The 22,554-nt window shown below is 41.9% G+C and overlaps 1 protein-coding gene across 1 annotated transcript in view; it reads left to right on the forward strand.

Moving 5' to 3' along the window:
* The window catches only part of GRIN2B (glutamate ionotropic receptor NMDA type subunit 2B), an 820,631-nt gene that overhangs the window by 399,010 nt on the left and 399,067 nt on the right, over positions 1-22,554 (forward strand). Inside the window, exon 4 of the mRNA XM_077276818.1 lies at positions 13,754-14,352. Coding sequence (XP_077132933.1) covers positions 13,754-14,352 — 599 coding nt within the window. The remainder of the gene's footprint in view (positions 1-13,753; positions 14,353-22,554) is intronic.

A 22,554-nucleotide genomic window follows, 5' to 3' on the forward strand; every position in this document is an offset into this window, starting at 1 on the left:
CTCCCCCCCACCGCTGTCACGTGTCTCATCCCTGACTGTCACCTCAATGTTCCCTGGCTAGTGCACTGGCCAGCAAGGACCCAAGCCTCAGCACTGCAGATGGTAACACACAGGGGAAGAGACAAAAAGAGATAAAAAGGGAAATACTCAGCTCCGGCTCTGCTGCTAAGCTCCGCAGCAGCAGAGCAAATGGCATTAGGAATCAGAACTCAAACAGCAGCAACACCACCATCACAGGTGAGTTCCACACCCCTAGCTGGTCTGCATAGAAGAAGAACTCTAGGACCGGCGATCAGCTGATGGGTCATGTGACTATTTAAAGGAAGGTGGGAGTGGTTTCCAACTATAGGCTGGTGCTGGTGGAAAATCAACTGTGGGAGGCAACAGTGTATTAAGTACTCTGCCATGCCCAGAGCACTTAATGCCATATTTGTCTCTATATGAAAAAGCTAATTACTTGAGAATACAGCAACAGATAGAAGATATAAAGGTGTTGATGGATTTACATTTCAAAGACCTGCATTCCAATATACATGTGATTTGGGGAGAGGTTGATATTACTGGCAGATTCCATTTATACTCTAAATCCCTTCCAACCAAAATAAGGCAAGCCTGTGAAAAAAAATACTGAAAATCATAAAGCACTGAAGGAAATGTCAGCAATAACGAAATCATTTACTGATCATGGCCCGATTTTTTTAAATATTGCGTTATTATTTTTAAGGGATTTTTTCATATTATTGTTTGGTTAACATGCTCTGGGGTCAGCGATTAATGACCACATTTTTGGTTTTGTCATTTAAATATTTCCAATAGGGTAGAAACATACAATGGCTTGCGAAAGCATTCATACACCCCTCTCCTTGGCATTTTTCATATATTACTACCTCACAACCTGGAATTTTGTGTTTTTTTTGGAGGGTGTGCATCAGTTCATGTAAAGAACATGCCTACAGTTGTGAACACTTGGTTTTCTTCTTATTGTGAAGCAAACAACAAATAGGACAAAATAACTGAAAACTTCAGTGTGCATAAGTATTCACCCTCCTAAAGTCAGTACTTTGTAGAGCCTCCTTTTGCGGTTATTACAGCTGCAAGTCGCTTTGGATAAGTCTCTATGAGATTTCCACATCTTGCCACTGGGATTTTGCCCTTTCCTCAAGGCAAAACTGCTCCAGCTCCTTCATGTTAGATGTTTTTCTCTGGTGAACAGCAATCTTCAAGTCTGATCACAGACTCTCAATTGAATTAAGGTCTGGGCTTTAACTAGTCCACTCCAAAACATTTATACATTTCCCCGTAAACCACTGGAGTGCTGCTCTAGCATGTCCTCACAAAACCCCTGCCCAAATAATACACCGGAGACAAGTTTCTTTTAAGATTGGCATAAAATGGCCGTGCGGTTTTATTCAGGGTTACATAAAATTCCTTAAAATATTTCCAATAAATAAACTTCCATATAATATATTTCCACTTTTCCAAAATTCCAAATGTCCAAATCCACCCATACATGGGTGATTTTTCCCCACAATTAAAACCACACGACAGGAGGAACGACTTTATAAAGGGCGGGAGGGTGGGCTCTTCTTTTGCTCTGCGCCAGCAACTGAGGTAAATCAAGCTGCCAGCCAGGCTATATAACTTGAAAAAAACCGCCAAAAGCTCTTACAGCCAATCAAAATGCAGCAGGCTTGCCGCTCAAAATTGGCTAAAAATAGAATGTCACAAATCACCACAGATTTTGACTTTGTATTAACATAAAAATGGCTCCAAATAAAACCCTAATAGAACTAATTAAGCAGGGATTGTAAGGACATGAGACCCCCGCTGTATTGCTTTAGGGCTTGAGCGGGGGGGCTTACATGTCCTCACAAAACCCCTGCCCAAATAATACACCGGAGACAAGTTTCTTTTAAGATTGGCATAAAATGGCCGTGCGGTTTTATTCAGGGTTACATAAAATTCCTTAAAATATTTCCAATAAATAAACTTCCATATAATATATTTCCACTTTTCCAAAATTCCAAATGTCCAAATCCACCCATACATGGGTGATTTTTCCCCACAAGGCCAAGACTAACCAAGTCGAGGCCCCCCCAAACCACACAGCCATTTTTCAATTATGTTCCCCAAATTTAAATTAAAAATGTCAAGACCAATATTGGATAAATGGATCGAGTCCTGCCTGAACATCCCGGGTAAAAACCCCTCCAGGTCTTCGTGCCTAAATGAAAAACCACCAAGCAAAGGAAAAAATTTCATCATTGAACGGTTCACCCTCTTACGGATTTTATCCAAAAATGAAAATTGTTGTTGTTGCCAAAAAAGCCTGGGGATGATCTTGGAGAAAACCAAGCATGAAAACGGGAAATTTTGCCTCAAAAATATGAGATCCGACCTCATGGTTGCTAAAAGAACTAGCGTATTGATTTTCCCGAGATCATTACCCGATAAATGGATAATAATTAAGTCTGGAAGAGGAAATTTCAACATACAGTTCTTTAACTCGAAAACCAACGAAGCCCACTTCAATCCTCGAACACTATGCCAAAAAACCTGAGTGATAGAAGGGTTAAATGAAAGATTCTCCGTATAACAGCGTTGACCAGCCCTCTTCTGGGCCCAAAAAACAAACGAGTGGCCAACTATCCAAACGATGTTTGGTCCTGGAAAAAATTAAATAATTAGTTAGCATATAGATTATGGCGAACATAGAGCTTGAAACGATTAGATTCCCACCGTCCCATTTTTTTAATTTTGGCATCAGACAAACCAGCTCTAGAGGCCTCTGTCGCTGCACCTATCCTAAACGAGTGGGAAGATATTCTAAGGTGACTCTTGCCCAGGAACGATAGGCATTTTTTCAAGATAAAATTGAACTGGAATACTGTGACAGGGGATTTATCCTTGTGCAAAAACAAAGGGCCCTGCACAGCAGGCCTTGAAACAATCCATTTACATAAATTCAAAACCGGACAAATAACTGGGTCATGAAAGGCGTTCAAACGAAGTTCACTACCTCTCCCTAACTGATCCGTTTTAGATTTTCTTATGAACACTAAAAGGAATGAATCAAAAATTTTAATATCTTCCAGCCTGAGCCCAGATGGTTCAGCTTTTTTTAGGGAAACTAATTCGCCCACTCTGAGGGCTCCGAAAAAACAGATGGGAAAAATGGCGTTAAAAAGCAGGGCTTCTTCCGGATTAGAACAAACACTAATCAATGATGAACAAATGCTTTTTAATAATGATAAAGAAATGGGGCGCCTAGAATCAGGTAAGAATTTTTCACGTTTTAAGCCCTTCAAAAATTGTTTCACAAGAAAGAGCTCAGTTAGGGCTACTCTACCATGCGCTTTCATGAAAAAGGAGATTCCTGCGAAGCATTTAGCTATCGCCGAGTAAGACAAGTTCTTTTTGAGAAGGGATTCGGCAAATTGCAAGGCCGACAAAGGATCAGATTCCAAGACTTCAAATCCTTGAAGATCACAAAATTCAGTCCACCTCTTCCATGCGGCTGAGTAGTCAGCCCATGATCTTTTGGACAGGGAATTCTCTATAAAATGCTGGACTAAGTTGAGATCACGTCCCAAACTGATGGAGGACAATAAGTCGCTTCTTTGTCCGCTAGGGGCACCTGTTGGAAAAAATTAATCCACTGACTATTCAATAACAGCTCAGTTAAGTTATTAAATTTGCTAACTCCTGCTATTGCCTTCAGCCATAAGTTGTTCTTTAAGCACAATAAAACTAATTGTCTCAAAATTTTGGTGGCTCAAAGGTTCTTGGAGGATAATGTGTTGATGGCAAAAACGACCGCTTGATTGGAAGAGTTTAGAATAATTCTTGAATTTTGTTTCTTATTGCCCCAAAGAAAAATGAGAGAAAAGATAGCGAAGAGCTCAATGACCATGGAATTATTAGTAAACCTATACGGGTTAGGTTCCTCCGGGAAGTTCAGGCGAACCCAATGGGATGAAAATAAAAGACTGACGCCTAAAGAAGCATCCACGGAAAAGACCAGCGGGATGGAATCCGCATTGACAAATGGAGATTGTAAAATTGATCTGCCATTAAAGTCGGACAAAAATGATAACCAAATTTTTGCATCCTCCTTGAGTTCCGAGCGAACTCTGATGTGAAGTTTCGGCGAAGAAACGCCTTTTGTGGCTTCGTAGAGGCTTCTTGAAAATACACGACCCATTGGGATTACCCTAAGAGCAAAATTAAGGAGGCCAAGTAGCGCCTGTAGATCCTTCAGTGTAATTTTTTCACTAGCCAAAAATTCGGAGAGGGCAAGGCGTAACTTCCTAACCTTAAGCTCAGGAAGAATAGATACCAATTTTTTGGAATCGATTGTGATCCCTAAGAATTCGATTAAATTACATGGACCGACTGTTTTTTCCTGGGCGATCGGTACGCCAAAGTGTGCGCACAACTGTAAAAATTTGTCCAAAGTGGCTTTACATGTGAGGGAGTGAGGAGGGCCAACAAAGAGGAAATCGTCAAGGTAGTGGAGAATTCCGGCTTGAACACCACTGGTTTCTTAAACCCAATGAAGAAAACTTGCAAAATTTTCAAAGTAAAAGCAGGACAATGAAAAGCCCATTGGAAGGCATTTGTCGAAGAAGAAACAGTTATCGAAATGAAAGCCCAATGAATTGAAACCCCTAGGGTGCACAGGTAAGAGTCTAAAAGCCGACTTTATATCGGATTTGGCCATTAAGGATAAATGGCCAAATTTTCTTAGCAAGTCTAGAGCACCGTCGAAAGAGGAGTAGGACACTGAACACGAATCTTTGTCGACTTCGTCATTAAGCGACTGACCCGGAGGATAAGATAAATGGTGGATTAAGCGAAATGAACCGGAATCTTTTTTAGGAACCACCCCTAAGGGTGAGATGCGAAAATTTTCGAATGGAGGAGACAAAAAGGGGCCAGCCACCCTTCCTAATTCTAATTCGTTGAAGATTTTTTCCCTAGCAACTTCCGGAAAAGCAGAAATGGAAGATAAGTTTTTGACTACAACGCAACCTTTCCCCTCAAACTGAGGAACAAAAAAACCAAAATAAAACCCTTCAAACAAGAGTCGGCTACTCTCCTTGTTTGGGAATCTGTTTAGCCAATTGACCATATTTGCCAGACTCACTGGTGTCTGGGCCTTTAACATTAGGGTCTTTACCTGAAGATTGCTGGGCCGCTTGCTTCTTGAAGCATTTGGACATGGGGTGGGGATTGCCGCAAAACGAACACTCGTGTCTGAACCTGCAGTTATTACTCCACTTGCAAAAGGACTCGTTAAAGGCAAAGCAGACGCCTTTTTTAGGAAAGGAATTGGGTGCCTGTCTGGTGCCAACATGCCTCGATGGGAGCATTAGATTAATCCACAGGCCAATATCTTTCATACCCCATTTGACCTCTGGGTGAACTGATAACTTGTGTCTAAATGCCTCATCGTAGTGAAGCCATGCAGCCCCGCCAAAGTTCCTGTACGCTTCTAGAATAATATCGACGTGTTGAAACAAGCTGCTGCAGAGATTAGGGGATTTCTCCCCCAAAACTGCAGCGTATATAACGAAGGCCTGAAGCCAATTATTAAAAGATCTAATATTGCGCTTAGTATCATCAAAATCCGCCTTGTCCTCTTTTTTTTCAGGTTTTGGGGGGTGATCCCTGCGAGGGAGCAGAGAAAACAGGTCGATATAGTTATTGTTCCAGATAAGCTCCTTCACAGAGGGGCTTAAGTGGAAACCTAAAGGGGACAGCTCACACGTTAGTGCCTCCTTAAACGGATTCATAGAAGTGGAGCTAACAGAAGGCACTTCAGAACGTGCAGCATTAGTAACAGACACCCCTGTGGGAAGGGATACTACGTCCCCCAATGTTTCGCAAATGACAGATTTAATGATATCCCTCAAATTACCATGGGAAAAAGAAGTGTTAGAGCTCTCACCCCTGGATTGATGTGTTTCCTGACGTCGCTCTCCAGAGCCGACTGCGCTCGAGCCCACGGGAATAGGCGAGCACAGCTCTCTGATAGTGCTTGATTGAAGGTCCTCTTCTTCCTCGGAGGATTGCTCAGGTATTAATAGAGCCGGCCTTCTTTGCTGTTCCGATGCAAAGATGGCCGCTCTGGAACGAGAAGAGGAGGGGACCGCGGCGCTTTTACGGCCCTGCCCCTCTCTCGATCTTCCGGCCGTCTCCTGTGACGTCGGCATTTCATCCTGAGGGCGACGGCCGACATCCCGCACAGGGCTGCGGGACTTCGCTGAGGTACGGCGCTGCCGCTTCTTCGTTGCTTCACTCACTGTGCGCCTAGGAGCTGGGGAACTCGCAGCTGCAGGTGGGGCGGACCTCGGCTTCCTGAGGCGAGATCCGGAGCTTGCCTCAGTCTGGGCGGCAGGAACTGAGCTTGGCTGCGGAGGTAGGGACTCCGGTTCATGAGGGGAAGGAATGGCTTCTGGGGCTGCCGGTAGCTCTTTCATGGCCAGACAGCTTTTCAGCCAGTCCAAGCCGTCCTCACCTCCGGCCCTGGCTAAGAATTCCTGCATAAGTTTCTCCATAATAGCGCGGTGTCTCTTCTTTTGCTCTGCTGTTATGACCCCAATGGCGAGGGTCTCAGAGGAACGTGGAAGTCTGCAGAATACAAAAATCCAGCTCATAGGGCAGTGGTAACTGGGTTGACCATATATCTACTCCTAACGCCAACACTAGAAGTAGCCGGGGATCATTCCTACGTTGATTCTAGATGACACGCGCCAGCCGGAGAATCTAGCTACCCCTAGTAGAGGAAAACAAAGACCTTTCTTGCCTCCAGAGAAGGGGACCCCAAAGCTGGATAGAAGCCCCCCACAAATAATGACGGTGAGGTAAGAGGAAATGACAAACACATAAATGAACCAGGTTTAGCACAGAGAGGCCCGCTTACTGATAGCAGAATAAAGAAAGGTAACTTATATGGTCAACAAAAACCCTATCAAAATCCACACTGGAAATTCAAGAACCCCCGAACCGTCTAACGGTCCGGGGGGAGAACACCAGCCCCCTAGAGCTTCCAGCAAAGGTCAGGATATAGATTAGGAACAAGCTGGACAAAAATACAAAACCAAAACAAATAGCAAAAAGCAAAAGGCAGACTTAGCTGATATAACTGGAACCAGGATCAGTAGACAAGAGCACAGCAGACTAGCTCTGATAACTACGTTGCCAGGCATTGAACTGAAGGTCCAGGGAGCTTATATAGCAACACCCCTAACTAACGACCCAGGTGCGGATAAAAGGAAAGACAGAAAAACCAGAGTCAAAAAACTAGTAACCACTAGAGGGAGCAAAAAGCAAATTCACAACAGTACCCCCCCCCTTAGTGAGGGGTCACCGAACCCTCACCACGACCACCAGGGCGATCAGGATGAGCGGCATGAAAGGCACGAACTAAATCGGCCGCATGAACATCAGAGGCGACCACCCAGGAATTATCCTCCTGACCATAGCCCTTCCACTTGACCAGGTACTGAAGCCTCCGCCTGGAGAGGCGAGAATCCAAGATCTTCTCCACCACGTACTCCAACTCGCCCTCAACCAACACCGGAGCAGGAGGCTCAGCAGAAGGAACTACAGGCACAATGTACCGCCGCAACAAGGACCTATGAAATACATTGTGAATAGCAAACGACACAGGAAGATCCAGACGAAAAGATACAGGATTAAGGATTTCCAATATCTTGTAAGGCCCAATAAAACGAGGTTTAAATTTGGGAGAGGAGACCTTCATAGGAACAAAGCGGGAAGAAAGCCACACCAAATCCCCAACGCGTAGTCGGGGACCCACACCGCGGCGGCGGTTGGCAAAGCGCTGAGCCTTCTCCTGTGACAACTTCAAGTTGTCCACCACATGATTCCAGATCTGCTGCAACCTATCCACCACAGAATCCACCCCAGGACAGTCAGAAGGCTCCACATGACCCGAAGAAAAGCGAGGATGGAAACCAGAGTTGCAGAAAAAAGGCGAAACCAAGGTGGCGGAACTAGCCCGATTATTAAGGGCAAACTCAGCCAACGGCAAGAATGTCACCCAATCGTCCTGATCAGCAGAGACAAAACACCTCAAATAAGCCTCCAAAGTCTGATTGGTTCGCTCCGTCTGTCCATTAGTCTGAGGATGGAAAGCAGACGAAAACGACAAATCAATGCCCATCCTACTACAAAAGGATCGCCAGAACCTGGAAACGAACTGGGATCCTCTGTCTGACACAATATTCTCAGGGATGCCGTGCAAACGAACCACGTTCTGGAAAAACACAGGAACCAGATCGGAAGAGGAAGGCAGCTTAGGCAAAGGAACCAAATGGACCATCTTGGAGAAGCGATCACAAATAATGACGGTGAGGTAAGAGGAAATGACAAACACAGAAATGAACCAGGTTTAGCACAGAGAGGCCCGCTTACTGATAGCAGAATAAAGAAAGGTAACTTATATGGTCAACAAAAACCCTATCAAAATCCACACTGGAAATTCAAGAACCCCCGAACCGTCTAACGGTCCGGGGGGAGAACACCAGCCCCCTAGAGCTTCCAGCAAAGGTCAGGATATAGATTAGGAACAAGCTGGACAAAAATACAAAACCAAAACAAATAGCAAAAAGCAAAAGGCAGACTTAGCTGATATAACTGGAACCAGGATCAGTAGACAAGAGCACAGCAGACTAGCTCTGATAACTACGTTGCCAGGCATTGAACTGAAGGTCCAGGGAGCTTATATAGCAACACCCCTAACTAACGACCCAGGTGCGGATAAAAGGAAAGACAGAAAAACCAGAGTCAAAAAACTAGTAACCACTAGAGGGAGCAAAAAGCAAATTCACAACACTCTGCGCCAGCAACTGAGGTAAATCAAGCTGCCAGCCAGGCTATATAACTTGAAAAAAACCGCCAAAAGCTCTTACAGCCAATCAAAATGCAGCAGGCTTGCCGCTCAAAATTGGCTAAAAATAGAATGTCACAAATCACCACAGATTTTGACTTTGTATTAACATAAAAATGGCTCCAAATAAAACCCTAATAGAACTAATTAAGCAGGGATTGTAAGGACATGAGACCCCCGCTGTATTGCTTTAGGGCTTGAGCGGGGGGGCTTACAGTATGCTTTGGGTCATTGTCTTGTTGGAAGGTGAACCTCTATTCCAGGCTCAAATCACTGTGTAAATCTGGAAGTGAGAAGCAGAGAGCACAATACCCTATGGAGGGAGAGTACTGGTTACACTCACCTGGTGGAGGTGTGACAGGCACAACTCCTATGGAGATATGAAGGAAAAGTAGCGGCTGCTGCCCCATAGCTGGTGGATAAATCCTCCAGGAGATATTGGATCCAGTTGGAGGAACATGTAGGTGGGCTGCGCTGCTTAAGTGCATCAATTCTTAAGAAATGATGAAGAAAAGGCTATTTATCCACAACGCGTTTTGGTGGGTGGCCCTCTTTGGCAGGTTTGTTTTGGTACCATGTCCTTCCCATTTGATGAGAATGGACTTGATGGTGCTCTGGGGGATCTTCAGAGATTGGGATATTTTTTCCTAACCCAACCCCGACTTTTACTTCTCCACAACTTTGTCCCTGACTTGTTTGGAGATCTCCTTGGTCTTCATGGTGTTTGTTTAGTGGTACCTCTTGCTTAAAGGTGTTGCAGCCTCTGTGGCCTTTCAGAAAATATGTGTATACACTGACAGACCATGTGCCACTTAGCTTGCACACAGGTGGACTTTCTTTCATTAAGCATGTGACTTATTAAGAAAACTCTTTAAATTCCAGAAATTTTTAGGGGCTTCATCACAAAAGGGGTGAGTACATATACACATGACAATTTTTAGTTATTTGATCCCATAAATGTAATTTATGCCTATATTTTCTCACTTCATCAACTTAGACTATTTAGCGCTGATGCATCACACACAAATCGCATTCTAAAAATATTTAAACACAGGTTGTAATGTAACAACAAAGGTAAAAAAGCCAAGGGGGTGAATACTTTTGCAAGCCACTGTATACACACAGTACACAGTTTTGCACATATACACACACTGTAACCACACTTTATATACAGGTAGTATGTGTACAGTTCACAAAGGGATAAACACCTGAGTCAGGTAACAGAGGGACTACAATTGAAATATGATATTATGAATTTTGAGCTAAGGAATAATTAGTAATAGCAGCAATGTCTTCACCATATTTTTTTCTATGTGTCGTCTCAAGATTAATGACTGTATTATCTTGTCTGAAAATTGTGACTTCACGATTTGATTTCATGAGAGTTTCCAGGAATGAATAATCGTGTACAGTGCAATTATTAGTGGGGTATTTAAGACACTGACACATGGGTTAGTATATATTCATTTTGCTAATTTATCATGTATATCAGTAACTTAGGAACCTTTTTCCCAAGGCTAAAGCAACAACTGCTTCTAAAATCTGAAACAGAAAATGAATAGAGGTCAGGACTGTGCACAAGTGAATTACTGCTAAATGATTGCTAAAGAAACTGGTGTTACCCTAGATCCCAAACAAAGTTCACATCAAGTAATGCCCACAGAGACATTGTTCTCACACAGCAGTACCACACGGTAATTCTGCCAAAAAGTAGAGAAATAAACACTCTATAGTGCCAACACAGTGGTCCCCGTATAACACCACCATGCCACAGTACAACATGTTCTCCACAATAGTAATAACACAAAGCAGTTGTTTGCTTCTATGATATAGATAGATAGATAGATAGATAGATAGATAGATAGATAGATAGATAGATAGATAGATTTATATATATAGTGGGGGAAATAAGTATTTGAACCCTTGCTGATTTTGTAAGTTTGCCCACTAACAAAGACATGAACAGTCTATAATTTTAAGGGTAGGTTAATTTTAACATTGAAAGATAGAATATCAAAAATAAAATCCAGAAAATCACATTGTATAAATTATATACATTTATTTTCATTTTGCAGTGAGAAATAAGCATTTGATCCCTCTGGCAAACAAGACTTAATTCTTGTTGGCAAAACCCTTGTTGGCAAGCCCAGCAGTCAGACTTTTTTGTAGTTGATGATGAGGTTTGCGCACATGTCTGGAGGAATTTTGGTCCACTCCTCTTTGCAGATCATCTCTAAACCATTAAGATTTTGTGGCTGTCACTTGGCAACTCAGAGCTTCAACTCCCTCTGTAAGTTTTCTGTGGGATTAAGGTCTGGAGACTGGCAAAGGTCTGGAGTGGGCAAACTTACAAATTCAGCAAGGGATCAAATACTTATTTCCCCCACTGTAAATATATATATAATGCACTGGTTTCTTGTTAGTGATTCTTACATTGACCCAGCGAATCAACAACAGTTCTACAGTCTATATATTTTTTCTTCATTATGCTCATTTATGTAGCGCCATCATTTTCTGCAGCGCTTTACTGACATTATGTGCGCTGTCCCCATTGCGGCTAACAATCTACATTCCCTATCAGTATGCCTTTGGAAGGTGGGAGGAAACCAGAGAACCCAGAGGAAACCCCTGCAGACACAGGGAGATCTAGTGCATGGTAACTAGAGACAAGAGAATAAACTTAAGTGGCATTGATTTATCCAAAAATTATCCAAAAATCTGCATTCACCAAAATGTGAATTTTTAGTAATACGCTTCCTCGTGATTTCAGCAAAATGGTCGCCTCTGGCCACCATTTTTCAGATCCATAAAGGAACATGAAAATGTTAAAAATAATAAAAAAATCCTTATATTCACCATACTGCTCTCCTCTCGGGCCCCATCGCTTCTCACCACCACTTGTCCAGTCTTCATTTCATCTTCTGATTCCTGGCATGAGCATCTATGTGCCTCTCACACTGAGCTGGGAAGTTCTGCTCTGATGAGTGCCTGGGTGGTTCTGTGCATACGCGAGCAAGGTCACGGTGCACTTCGTGATTTCATGGCGTCATGACCTTTTGCGCACTGGCACAGAACTATACTGGCTGGGCCTCATCATTGCCAGAAGTCCTGGCTCATCGTGAGAGCTTGGAGAACTGAGCGGCAGGAATCAGAAGATGTGATGAGGACATAATTGATGGCAATGAGGAGCGAAGGTGCTGGAAAAGTGAGTGGTAAAGTAGTGTAAAGATTTTTTTTATTTTTTACATATTACCTTTATTACAGACCCTAGAACATAAAGAGGAACATTAAATTCAAGGAGAATAACTTTTCCTCAAATCCTTGGAAAATGTGCAAATTGTAAAATTTAAATTTTGCCTGTTTCGCTCATCTCTCACAGTAACTGTACTGGTTTGTGCATGCGTTGATATCTAAATAGAGACATAATATATCTTCATATAGTGCAAGTGTATTATGCCGAAGCAGTGGACTCGGACTGAAACCATACAAATGCTCTCCAAGGATGGCCGGCCTGTCTATGCTGCCACCAGAGGAGAGAATAATTGTTATTCTAATCTCCACCTACTTGTGGTAATGAAATGTCACATTCTGTCATCACAACAGGCTGGAAAGTAACATGTCCTTGGTTTACCAGCCCGCAGTGTGCATCTGGTGAGCTGACATCTAGTGTCATAGAAGAAAAAAATGTAAATGCAAAAACAAGAAAACAAAAAGCAAGTATCAAAATGTCGATCAAGTAAAGTAAAAACAGACAAATGTAAAACATTTTCAGCATCTTCTTTCATACTTATATTTTTTTCATATTGTGCATATAGACCAGCATCATCTAATTGCTGAGGTCCAGCAGCAGTTGTAAAGTCATGAGATATTACCGGCTCGATTCATCAACATGCTTATGCCAATTTTTTGGTTTAAAAGACTTTGAAAACTAAATATATATATTTTGTGCAGTGCAAAGTTGCGCAAAGATATTGGGATTTTTGGAATTTTCACGCCAGTCCTGGCCAACTTGGCAAACGTAGGTGGAGCATGGGTGGGATAGGGCATGGAGACATCCACCTAATAATTTCATCCAAAAATGTGCCATTACTTATGCCAGAAATGCTACGAAAGTCACACGGAGGCACACGCCAGCTTCGGTGAGACGTTCTTAATTAGTTTTGCCCGACCATGCATACAGGTGCTCCAAATGAACTCCAGAAAACATAAAAACAAGTATCAAAATGTTCATCAAGTAAAGAAAAAGCAAATCAATGTAAAACACTCTTATCTTCTTTCATACTTATCTTTTTCATATTGTAGATATAAACCAGCATCAATGTTTTATTCTTTGGTCTTCAGTCAGGAATAATTATTAGCTGTAATTCACATTGGAAACAATACTGATAATCTTCTTTACAATGGAACTCACTAGATGTCCAAGGAAATGGAAGCTTTCATTGATCTAATTGCTGGGGTCCAGCAGCGGATGTGAAGGCATCAGATATTAACGGGTCGATTCATCAAAGTGTTTATGCCAACTGTCTGGCTTAAATCACTTTGAAAGCTATATATATTGTTTTTTTCACACCATTCCTGACATATTATATATATATATATATATATATATATATATATATATATATATATATATATATATATATAACTACAGATCTCCTCAGGGTCACAATTCTCTAGATCAGTTGGGATTTGTAATAAAAAGTTAACCTTGATATACTTAGATCTTTTTTTCGATTCACAAGATACAGTATGTAGCTGTGTAACATGAATATGTGACATTGAATATGAAATATCTGCATTATTATTCACTAGAATAAATTCTTGTCATTACAGGAAGAATCTTCAATGTTTTTCCAGTTTGGGCCCTCGATTGAACAACAGGCATCTGTAATGCTTAACATCATGGAGGAATATGACTGGTACATTTTCTCCATTGTTACTACCTACTTCCCTGGATACCAAGACTTCGAGACTAAGGTGCGGAGCACCATTGAAAATAGTTTTGTAGGTTGGGAACTAGAAGAAGTTATACATCTGGATATGTCTTTAGATGACAATGACTCTAAGATCCAAAACCAACTTAAGAAGCTCCAGAGTCCTGTCATCATGCTGTATTGCACAAAAGAAGAAGCCACCTATATATTTGAAGTGGCCCATTCAGTGGGATTGACTGGTTATGGCTACACATGGATTGTACCCAGCTTGGTGGCTGGAGACACTGACACTGTGCCAGTTGAATTCCCTATAGGACTCATCTCTGTGTCCTATGATGAGTGGGACTATGACCTTCCTGCTCGAGTGAGAGACGGGATTGCTATAATCACCACTGCAGCTTCTACCATGTTGTCCGAGCACAAATCCATTCCACAGTCCAAGAGCAGCTGCTACAACATTCAAGAGAGTAGACACGACGATGCTCATGTGCTAAACAGGTAAGCTTTTGAAGCATGACATCTTGTATAATGGCGTTTAATAAAATACAATGGAAAGACTGAAAAATCATTGTCCGAAGTGCTGTTGAAATGAAAACTGTGACAAATATCTATTCTACATACACGTGTTACAGTATATTAGGCAAAGTGAACCAAAATCTTGAACAAGGACCTAACACCTCCTGGAAAATGTCCCCATAATAAAAGAGACGAAAATATTAAATCTTTCTCAAATATAGAATACTGTGCAAAAGTTTTAGGTAGATGTCGGAACAAATGCTGTGCACAGAATGCTTTCAGAAGTAGAAGTGTTAAAAGTTTAATTTTTATCAATTAACAAAATGCAAAGTGAATGAACAAAAGTGAAATCTAAATCACATCAATATTTGGTGTCACCATTCTAAGCTTTCAATACAGCATCAAATATTCTAGGTACACTTGAACAGTTTTTAAAAGAAGTCTACAGAAAGGTGGTTCCAAACATCTTGGATAAGTATCCACAGATCTTCTGTGTATGAGGCTTGTGCAAATCCTTCCATATCTTCATGTAATCCCAGACAAACTTGATGATATTGAGATCTTGGCTATGTGTAGGCCTTATTACTTCCAGGACTCCCTGTTCTTATTTACGTTGAAGATTGCTCCTAATGGTATTTGTGGAATGTTTTGGGTCGTTGTTCTGCTGAAGAATGAATTTGAAGCCAATCAGTTGCCTCTCTCGTGGTATTATAAGATGGATAATTATCTGCCTGTATTTTTTAAAATAAAGGACACCAATTTATGGAAATGCAGCCCCAAACTTGCAATAGCTCTCCACCATGCTTGATTGTTGCCTGCAGACATCCATTATTGTACCACTCTAAAGCCCTTTAGCAAACAACCTGCCTTCTGTTGAAACCAAATATTTAAAAATTTTTACTCATTGGTAAAGATGTAAGAATCTGAACAGTAATGGTTGGTGTCTGTACCGAACACCTATTGTACAATCCATGTTACTGTTTGAGAATGGCTCCCCGAACACCGGGTGTTTCTCGTGATGTTATGTGCATGACAGCGCGACAAACACTGCCTCTCATCGGCGCTAAAATAAAAAATAATTACCTCCGGTCATAGAGCCGCAGTTCCCATGCTGTCAAATGACAGCATAAGCCCACAGCTGTGATAAGATGTAAAAAATTTACATTTGGTCACTGGCGTCAGCTAATAGGCCTACTCCTGCTGCCACTAATAACAGCGAGAGCAGGCGGCTGATGGGAGTATTCATCAGCTGGTGACTTTGCTTTTAATAAATAATAATAAGAAAAATATGGCATGGGTTTCCCTGTATTTTTGAAAACCAGCCAGGCAAAACTGACAGCTGCTGGCTGCAACCATCAGCTGTCAGTTTTAGCAAGGTTGGTTATCAAAAACAGAGGGGTCCTCATGCTGTTTTTTTAAATTATTGAAATAAATAAATTTAAAAAAACGGCATGTTGTCCCCCGATTTTTGACAACCAGCCAAGCTAAAGCAGACAACTTGGTCTTGTATTCTCAGACTGGAAAGGGTCCATGGATATTATCTTCCCTAGCCTAAAAATAGCAGATTACAGCCACCCATAACAGTTGCATCTATTAAATGGCGGTGGCGATGGCAAGAGGAGTTCATATTTGTGGGGTTGATGTCGCCTTTGTATTGTCTGATGACATCAAGCCCACAGCTTAGTAATGGCGTGGTGTCTATAAAAATGCCTATCCATTACTAATCCTATAGTTATATTGTAAGTAAACACATAACCAGAAAAAGGCCTTTATTTGAAATAATAACAAGACACACTTTTCGCTTGTTATTTAAAAATAACAAACACAGTTATACTCACCTAACGCCCATTCCATTGAAGCCCTCGTCTCCTGTAATAAAACAAAATAATAAACAACCATTTCCCTCAGCTGTCCTTCATTCTGTCCCACACCATAATCCATGTCAGGGGATAAACAGTTTTCAACCTGGACGGTGCCAAGTTACGACCGTCCAGGCTAAGAACCACTGGAGAATGAGCTGCTGGGAGCGCAGCATCAGTGAATAGCAGTGATGTCATGGAGGTCATCGCTGGTCACTGATTACTTAATTTTTTTTATAGCTCTTTAAAACACATGTGCTAAAAATTAAAACCCTGAAATCTGTCTGATCATGATTGAGGCAAATGACTCGGTCTTGAACTGGTTAATGACATGTATTGCTATGCTTTGCTGCCCCTTCCTGGTCCCATCTTTTTATTTGGCCATTTGCTACCTGCTGTTTGACCGTGTGCATGCTTGTGGGGTGTGGAGGCATCTTGGGCAGCATAGTCTACCGGCTTTGTGTCGCACCATGTTGCCTTGTGTCTTATGTGCTCTGGTTGACGCCCTTAGTGATGTCCTTCCTCTGCTTCCATTGAATTATGGCTTGCCATTTATTAATAACAGCTCTTTTTACAATATACTGGCCTGGGACATACAGTGTTAGAGCACTTTGCTGGTGTTGCACCGTTCCCTGATGAAGTCTTGTGCTGAAATACGTGTCGGGGTCTGGCGTCATTCCATCAGGAGTCCACAGATACTATTTGCCGATAATTTCTTGCCATATTTATGACTTGGGTAACTCTTTGATTCCTCTTGAGTGAACATATAGATCTGTGGTTTCAGGATGGCCATTGTGTCTGTTACTATTTGATTTACTGTGCTATGGCCATGTAACCCCTAGATCACCATTGTACTCTGTCTCAGTAAATTATCCGTGGTACTTTTGTAACAATTTAGTTACTTAATGTTATACATTTCTATACATGTTTATTATGTACTGTCTCCTCCTGCTTGGTCTGACGCACTTTCCACTGTGCCATTCCTTTTTTTAACCTCACATATATGTAATTAAATAGCATAATTTAGAAGATGTAGTATTGGTATTCTGTGCAAGGAGGAGCTAGAGGAGGACTGCCAGACTGCCACAAAATGACCTCCAATGAGCTAATGGTAGGCATGTTTATGACAAAACTGTCCGAGCCATACTCCACAAAGGTGACATGAGGGCCTGATGTCCTTTATCAGGACCTGTGCTCACCACTGAACACCATGCAGATGGCTTGATATTCACCAAATAACAAAATATTTGACCAATCTCTTAAAGCCACCACATTCTTTTCACAGATAAGAGTAAGTTCACATAGAGCAGGTGACAGATGGAAAAGAGTCTGGAGACATTGAGCATGCATCATCATCCAGCATGACTGGTTTCCTGGTGGGTCAGTGATGGTCTACCCGCTGTTAGGTTCCCAGGATGAAATTCTCAAAGCCATTGTCAGACCTTATGCTGGTGCTGGTTCCTCCTGGTGCAGAACAGTGTCCAGCCACGTGTGGCTAGAGACAGCACTAAGATTGATTGTTTCTCAAGTTCCCAAGACCTGAAACCAATTGATAACCACTGGTGACATTATTTGTCAGTGCATCTGCTGCTGAGTGGTTTCCACTGGTGTCCTGATCCAGGTCTGGGAGCAGCTCCCTGATCTCCTCGGACACAATCCACCATCTCTTCAGGAGTAGGCCCAGATTTTGTAGGGAGTGCATGAAGGCAAGTAGGGGATATAAACACTACATTATAAGCTTCTGTCATGAAATTCACACAAATTGGATTTGCCCGTGATTTCATTTTTTCTTTCACTGGGCTTTTCAAGTGATTAGTAATCCAGACCTGAGTTGATTGGTAATTTTGTTTTTCATTGACAGTTTCAAAGGTTGTTCTCAATGAATGACACAATTTATATCAGTAAGGGATTTCAGCTTGAAACTTTCAACTTCAGCGAGCTTCGATGATGGATTTATGTGTTCCCTTATGTGACCGTAGAGTTGTGAATCCTCACATCAAGCAGTGGGCACCGTGTCAGGATTCTTCAGTGTTGTGACCGAGAGCGGGTGGTCATGTAAGTTGCATACTTATGGTCTCGCGCCCTCCAGGTCTCGGCGCCAGTACTAGAGAATCCTGACACTATGCACACTGCTCGCTGTGAGAAATCACAAGTGTGCAGTCACATAAAGTAGCTGTAGACTTGAGTCCGGAGCCTGGACAATATCTTTAATTATAGCTATAATTAAGTGTGGACACATTCGAAATGCGAAGGCTCTGCTTATGATTGTGGCACATGTTTTTTAACTATGATTTGATAACGGAATGAACATTTTACACCAGGTGCTGGAATTCTATCAACTTTTTAGTTACATTACTACAGTCTGCAACTATTTAATTGTATTCTATTGCAACAATTCTTAAAGCAGTCATTTTAGCTATGCCAGAAGCATTCAATGAACTATGCTGGTATACTCTGGTAATCTCAAAACTCTGGTCAAGAGTGTTCAAAATTTGATCTAAATTAACGTATTCTGTTACATTCTGGTAAATTTTGGAAAATGTCAAATCAGATGCACAGGCCATTTTTATAGTTGGATTAATGTGCTTTTCCAAACAAATGATGGACGTGCGGTTTATCGAGGCAATGTCTCTAGCAGGGCTGATGTAATGAAGTGCTTTTCCTGCAAGTGTGTGTGGTGTGAGAAGTCTGTACACAGCAGCTCAGCCATCCTAACCCTGCACCTTGTCATCCAGCCCTATTTAGTGACATTTCCACGGTGTATCCCAGGGGAAACCCTCTTGTCTTTTTTGCTGTTTGTTTTCACAATGTATTTCTCCCAGTGGACCTCTCCTCCCACTGGTGTGACGGTTCACACTGTTGCCGTAATGTCTCTCGTCCGCCAACAGAGAATTTAACATTGTTGATGGATCTTGCTCAATACTGATATTTTTTATCATATCTATAAATTGTTTTTCAATCATATAATTTAGTTTATAAATGACGAATCATACAATCTTTATAAGTGAACTATAAAATCCATAGAGCGCACCCTACACAGGGGATAGCGGCACTAAGCTTGTAAAATAATTGATAAATGGATAAATATATTGGATTGGCATGATAACTGGTTGGATTCTCATGTAAATCATTGGATGCGGTTGAGGCAAAACTATGGCGAAAAAAGAGAAAATAAGACATTTGCTTTAATTTTTCAAATGAAAGTTAGTGATGAGCGAACGAGCTCGGATAACGACATGTCATCTCAGCGTGCTTGGGTGTTATCCGAGTATCTTGAGCATGCTCGGATAGTACGTTTGAGTCCCTGCGGCTGCATGATTCCTGGCTGTTAGACAGCCGCAACACGTGGGGATTGCCTGTGGGTTAGACTCATGCAGCCGCGGGGACTGGAACATACTATCCGAGCACGACCAAGATGCTCAGATAACACCCAAGAATTCTCAGATAACATTATCTGAGCACGTTCGCTCATCATTAATGATAGTGCCATTCATTGGAAACATCCTCAGCCATGGCAATATTGGTCAACAGGACGCTAACAACGTGCCAATACACAATGCATTCTATTTTTATCATTTTTAATCCCACAGACACTTTCTTTTCTTATGCAGCGTTGTCTCAACTCACATGTAAAGACTTTTTCCCAAAATAAACATAAATTGTTACTAGAATTGCCAAACAGCTTCTGCCTGTGAGACGTCTGTGGCATTTTTTGGCGCATAAGGCTGCTTTCACACTAGCGTCGGCACGGGGCCGTCGCTATGCTATGCGACGCACGTTGTGAAAATAATGCCCGACGTGGGCAGCGGAAGCAGTCTTAGGACGCTTCCGCTGCCCCATTGTAATGTCCGGGGAGGAGGGGGCGGAGTTTGGGCGGCGCATGCGCGGTCGAAAATGGCGGACACGACGCGCAAAAAAAGTTACATGTAACTTTTTTTGTGCCGACGGTCTGCCAAAACACGACACAACCGTCGCACGACGGTGTGGCCATACGTCGCAATGCGTCGCTAATGTTAGTCTATGGGGAAAAAACGCATCTTGCTGACAACTTTGCAGGATGCGTTTTTTCTCCTAAATGACGCTTTGCGACGTACAGCCAACAACGCCAGTGTGAAAGTAGCCTTAGGTGAAAATAAAACCACAGACTTCCCATGTTTGTTTGGAAGCACTGATTTGTGTTGTAATCAGTAAGGATAAATATGTGCAGGAGCAGTAAAACCGAACTTCTTATAGTCCACAATAGATAAGAAATGCGGCTGTGCTGTGCAAATAACATAGGAAAAACAACATACAGATGATAGTCAGCCATTTATCTCTCCAGCCGCGCAGCACTCTGCTGCCATGCAAGGCTCCTCTCACCTCAGGCATCCAGGTATTTGTCCCCATGATTCCGGTAAGGGTTCTAACATGTAGCTGAACCCATAGTGTAAGCCCTTCATATATCCTTGCTCCCCTGATGAGTCTTTCGCTACTGTTGGAGCGAAACCCGTCAGGAGAGAAATGAAGGAGACTTTAGTGAGACAGGACCACACAGGAGCACGATCCTGGTCAGGACGGGAGGCTTCACAACGGAGAGTTGACTAGGTCTAAATAGTAATCATCCCCTCCAATCCTTTGATGACCTATTAGGTGAGATAAAACCCTATTTTATTCTACACTGCTCTTTGTTTTATCATCTGTGTGTTGTTCTTCCTATGTTATTTGTACAGCCCCAGACCCATTTTTAACTATTGTTGACTACTAAAAGATAGGTTTTACTACTCCTACACATATTTATCCTTGATGATTACATCATTGATGTTCGGATCCCCTTTCAGTAATTTGCTAATCTGATAAGCATTGATTTATCCAGAAGTAACTACACACATATTATACATCATTGACAGGACATATATCAAGGTTATATTCTTATGACAGGCATCACAGATACATTCCCTGCCACTACATTTGAATACTCAGTGATGTAGCTATAATACTCTGTAACCATTTTTAAAGGGCATCTATCAGTAGCATCACCCCTCCTCAGCCATCTATATGGGACTGTAGGTCATACGTAGCTGAACAACATGACACCTTGATATCTGCAATCTGATGTTTTATTCCAGAGAAATCCACGTTTTTCTTATATGTAAATGACCTTCCAGGACTACAGGGAGGACGCTGTCTGGAGATAACTCTGCCTCCAGAGCTGATTTTACATTAAGGGGAGTTACCAGTGTGAGACAAGGAACTAACAGAGTTAAAATGAACTTTGTCTCCTTACAAACAGTTTCTGCAGCTCTTACAGCTCTGCTGTATCACAAAACTGTGTGCCAGTGAGCTAGAAGCTGAGAGGAACCAACAGATGTGTCCGGTATATTCACACACAGCTCTGCCGTGAGGTCAGGAGAGCAGAGAGCGGCCATCACACATCACACTGGTAATCATTACATTCAGGGGCTTCTCACAAAATTAGAATATCATCAAAAAGTTAATTTATTTCAGTTTTTCAATACAAAAAGTGAAACTCATATATTATATAGAGTCTTAACAAACCGAGTGATCTATTTCACGTGTTTATTTCTGTTAATGTTGATGATTATTGCTTACAGCCAATGAAAACCCAGGGGTGTGAGCCGAGTTATGCAGGGCTCAGCATTCTGAGCACTGCTACATATACTACAGAAAAAACAGGGACTTTATGAAAACTGCAGCAAGCAGCCAAGTAAGTGACGCATCGCTGGAATCAGGGTATCTGCCCCTACATCATGCAGCTCTCCGATTACATAGCAAAAACCTGGTGAAAGATTCATTTCAAATTAATTGCATGTTATAGTAGATGCTTCAATGTGGGTCTTTCATGTATTGTGCCGTATCATAAGTGTGTCCCCAACACGGGGTGTGTGCTCCTATATTTCTGTAAATATTTCTATATATGTGATACTTTTCCTCACACTTTCACTTTATGTTTGGCTATGCGGATAACTATTTATTTGCAGCATAATGAAGCACAACATTGTATGAAAACAATCAATTAGACTTTTCAAGATTGATTTTTATGGAACTGGATTGGTTGTAAAAGTCTCACTATGGAAACTGGTCTCCATAGGAATAATTGCTGGAAACACCCATAAACTGGTCCAAGGCCGTCCCACTAATCGGGGGCTTGAAGTTGTCTATCACTTGGATTGGTTACGCGATCTGTTTCCATGACGATGTGACTTTGTGCGAGCTTTTATGTAATGTTGCTAAACATTATTCTGTGCATTCAGCTATTTCTGCAATAATTCATTTTCTCCATGAGTGGCCACCAATCTGCCGCCATACCAACCTATAGCTCGGCTTC

The sequence above is a fragment of the Ranitomeya variabilis genome, chromosome 8 (assembly GCF_051348905.1).
Source record: "Ranitomeya variabilis isolate aRanVar5 chromosome 8, aRanVar5.hap1, whole genome shotgun sequence".
Lineage (NCBI taxonomy): Eukaryota > Metazoa > Chordata > Amphibia > Anura > Dendrobatidae > Ranitomeya > Ranitomeya variabilis.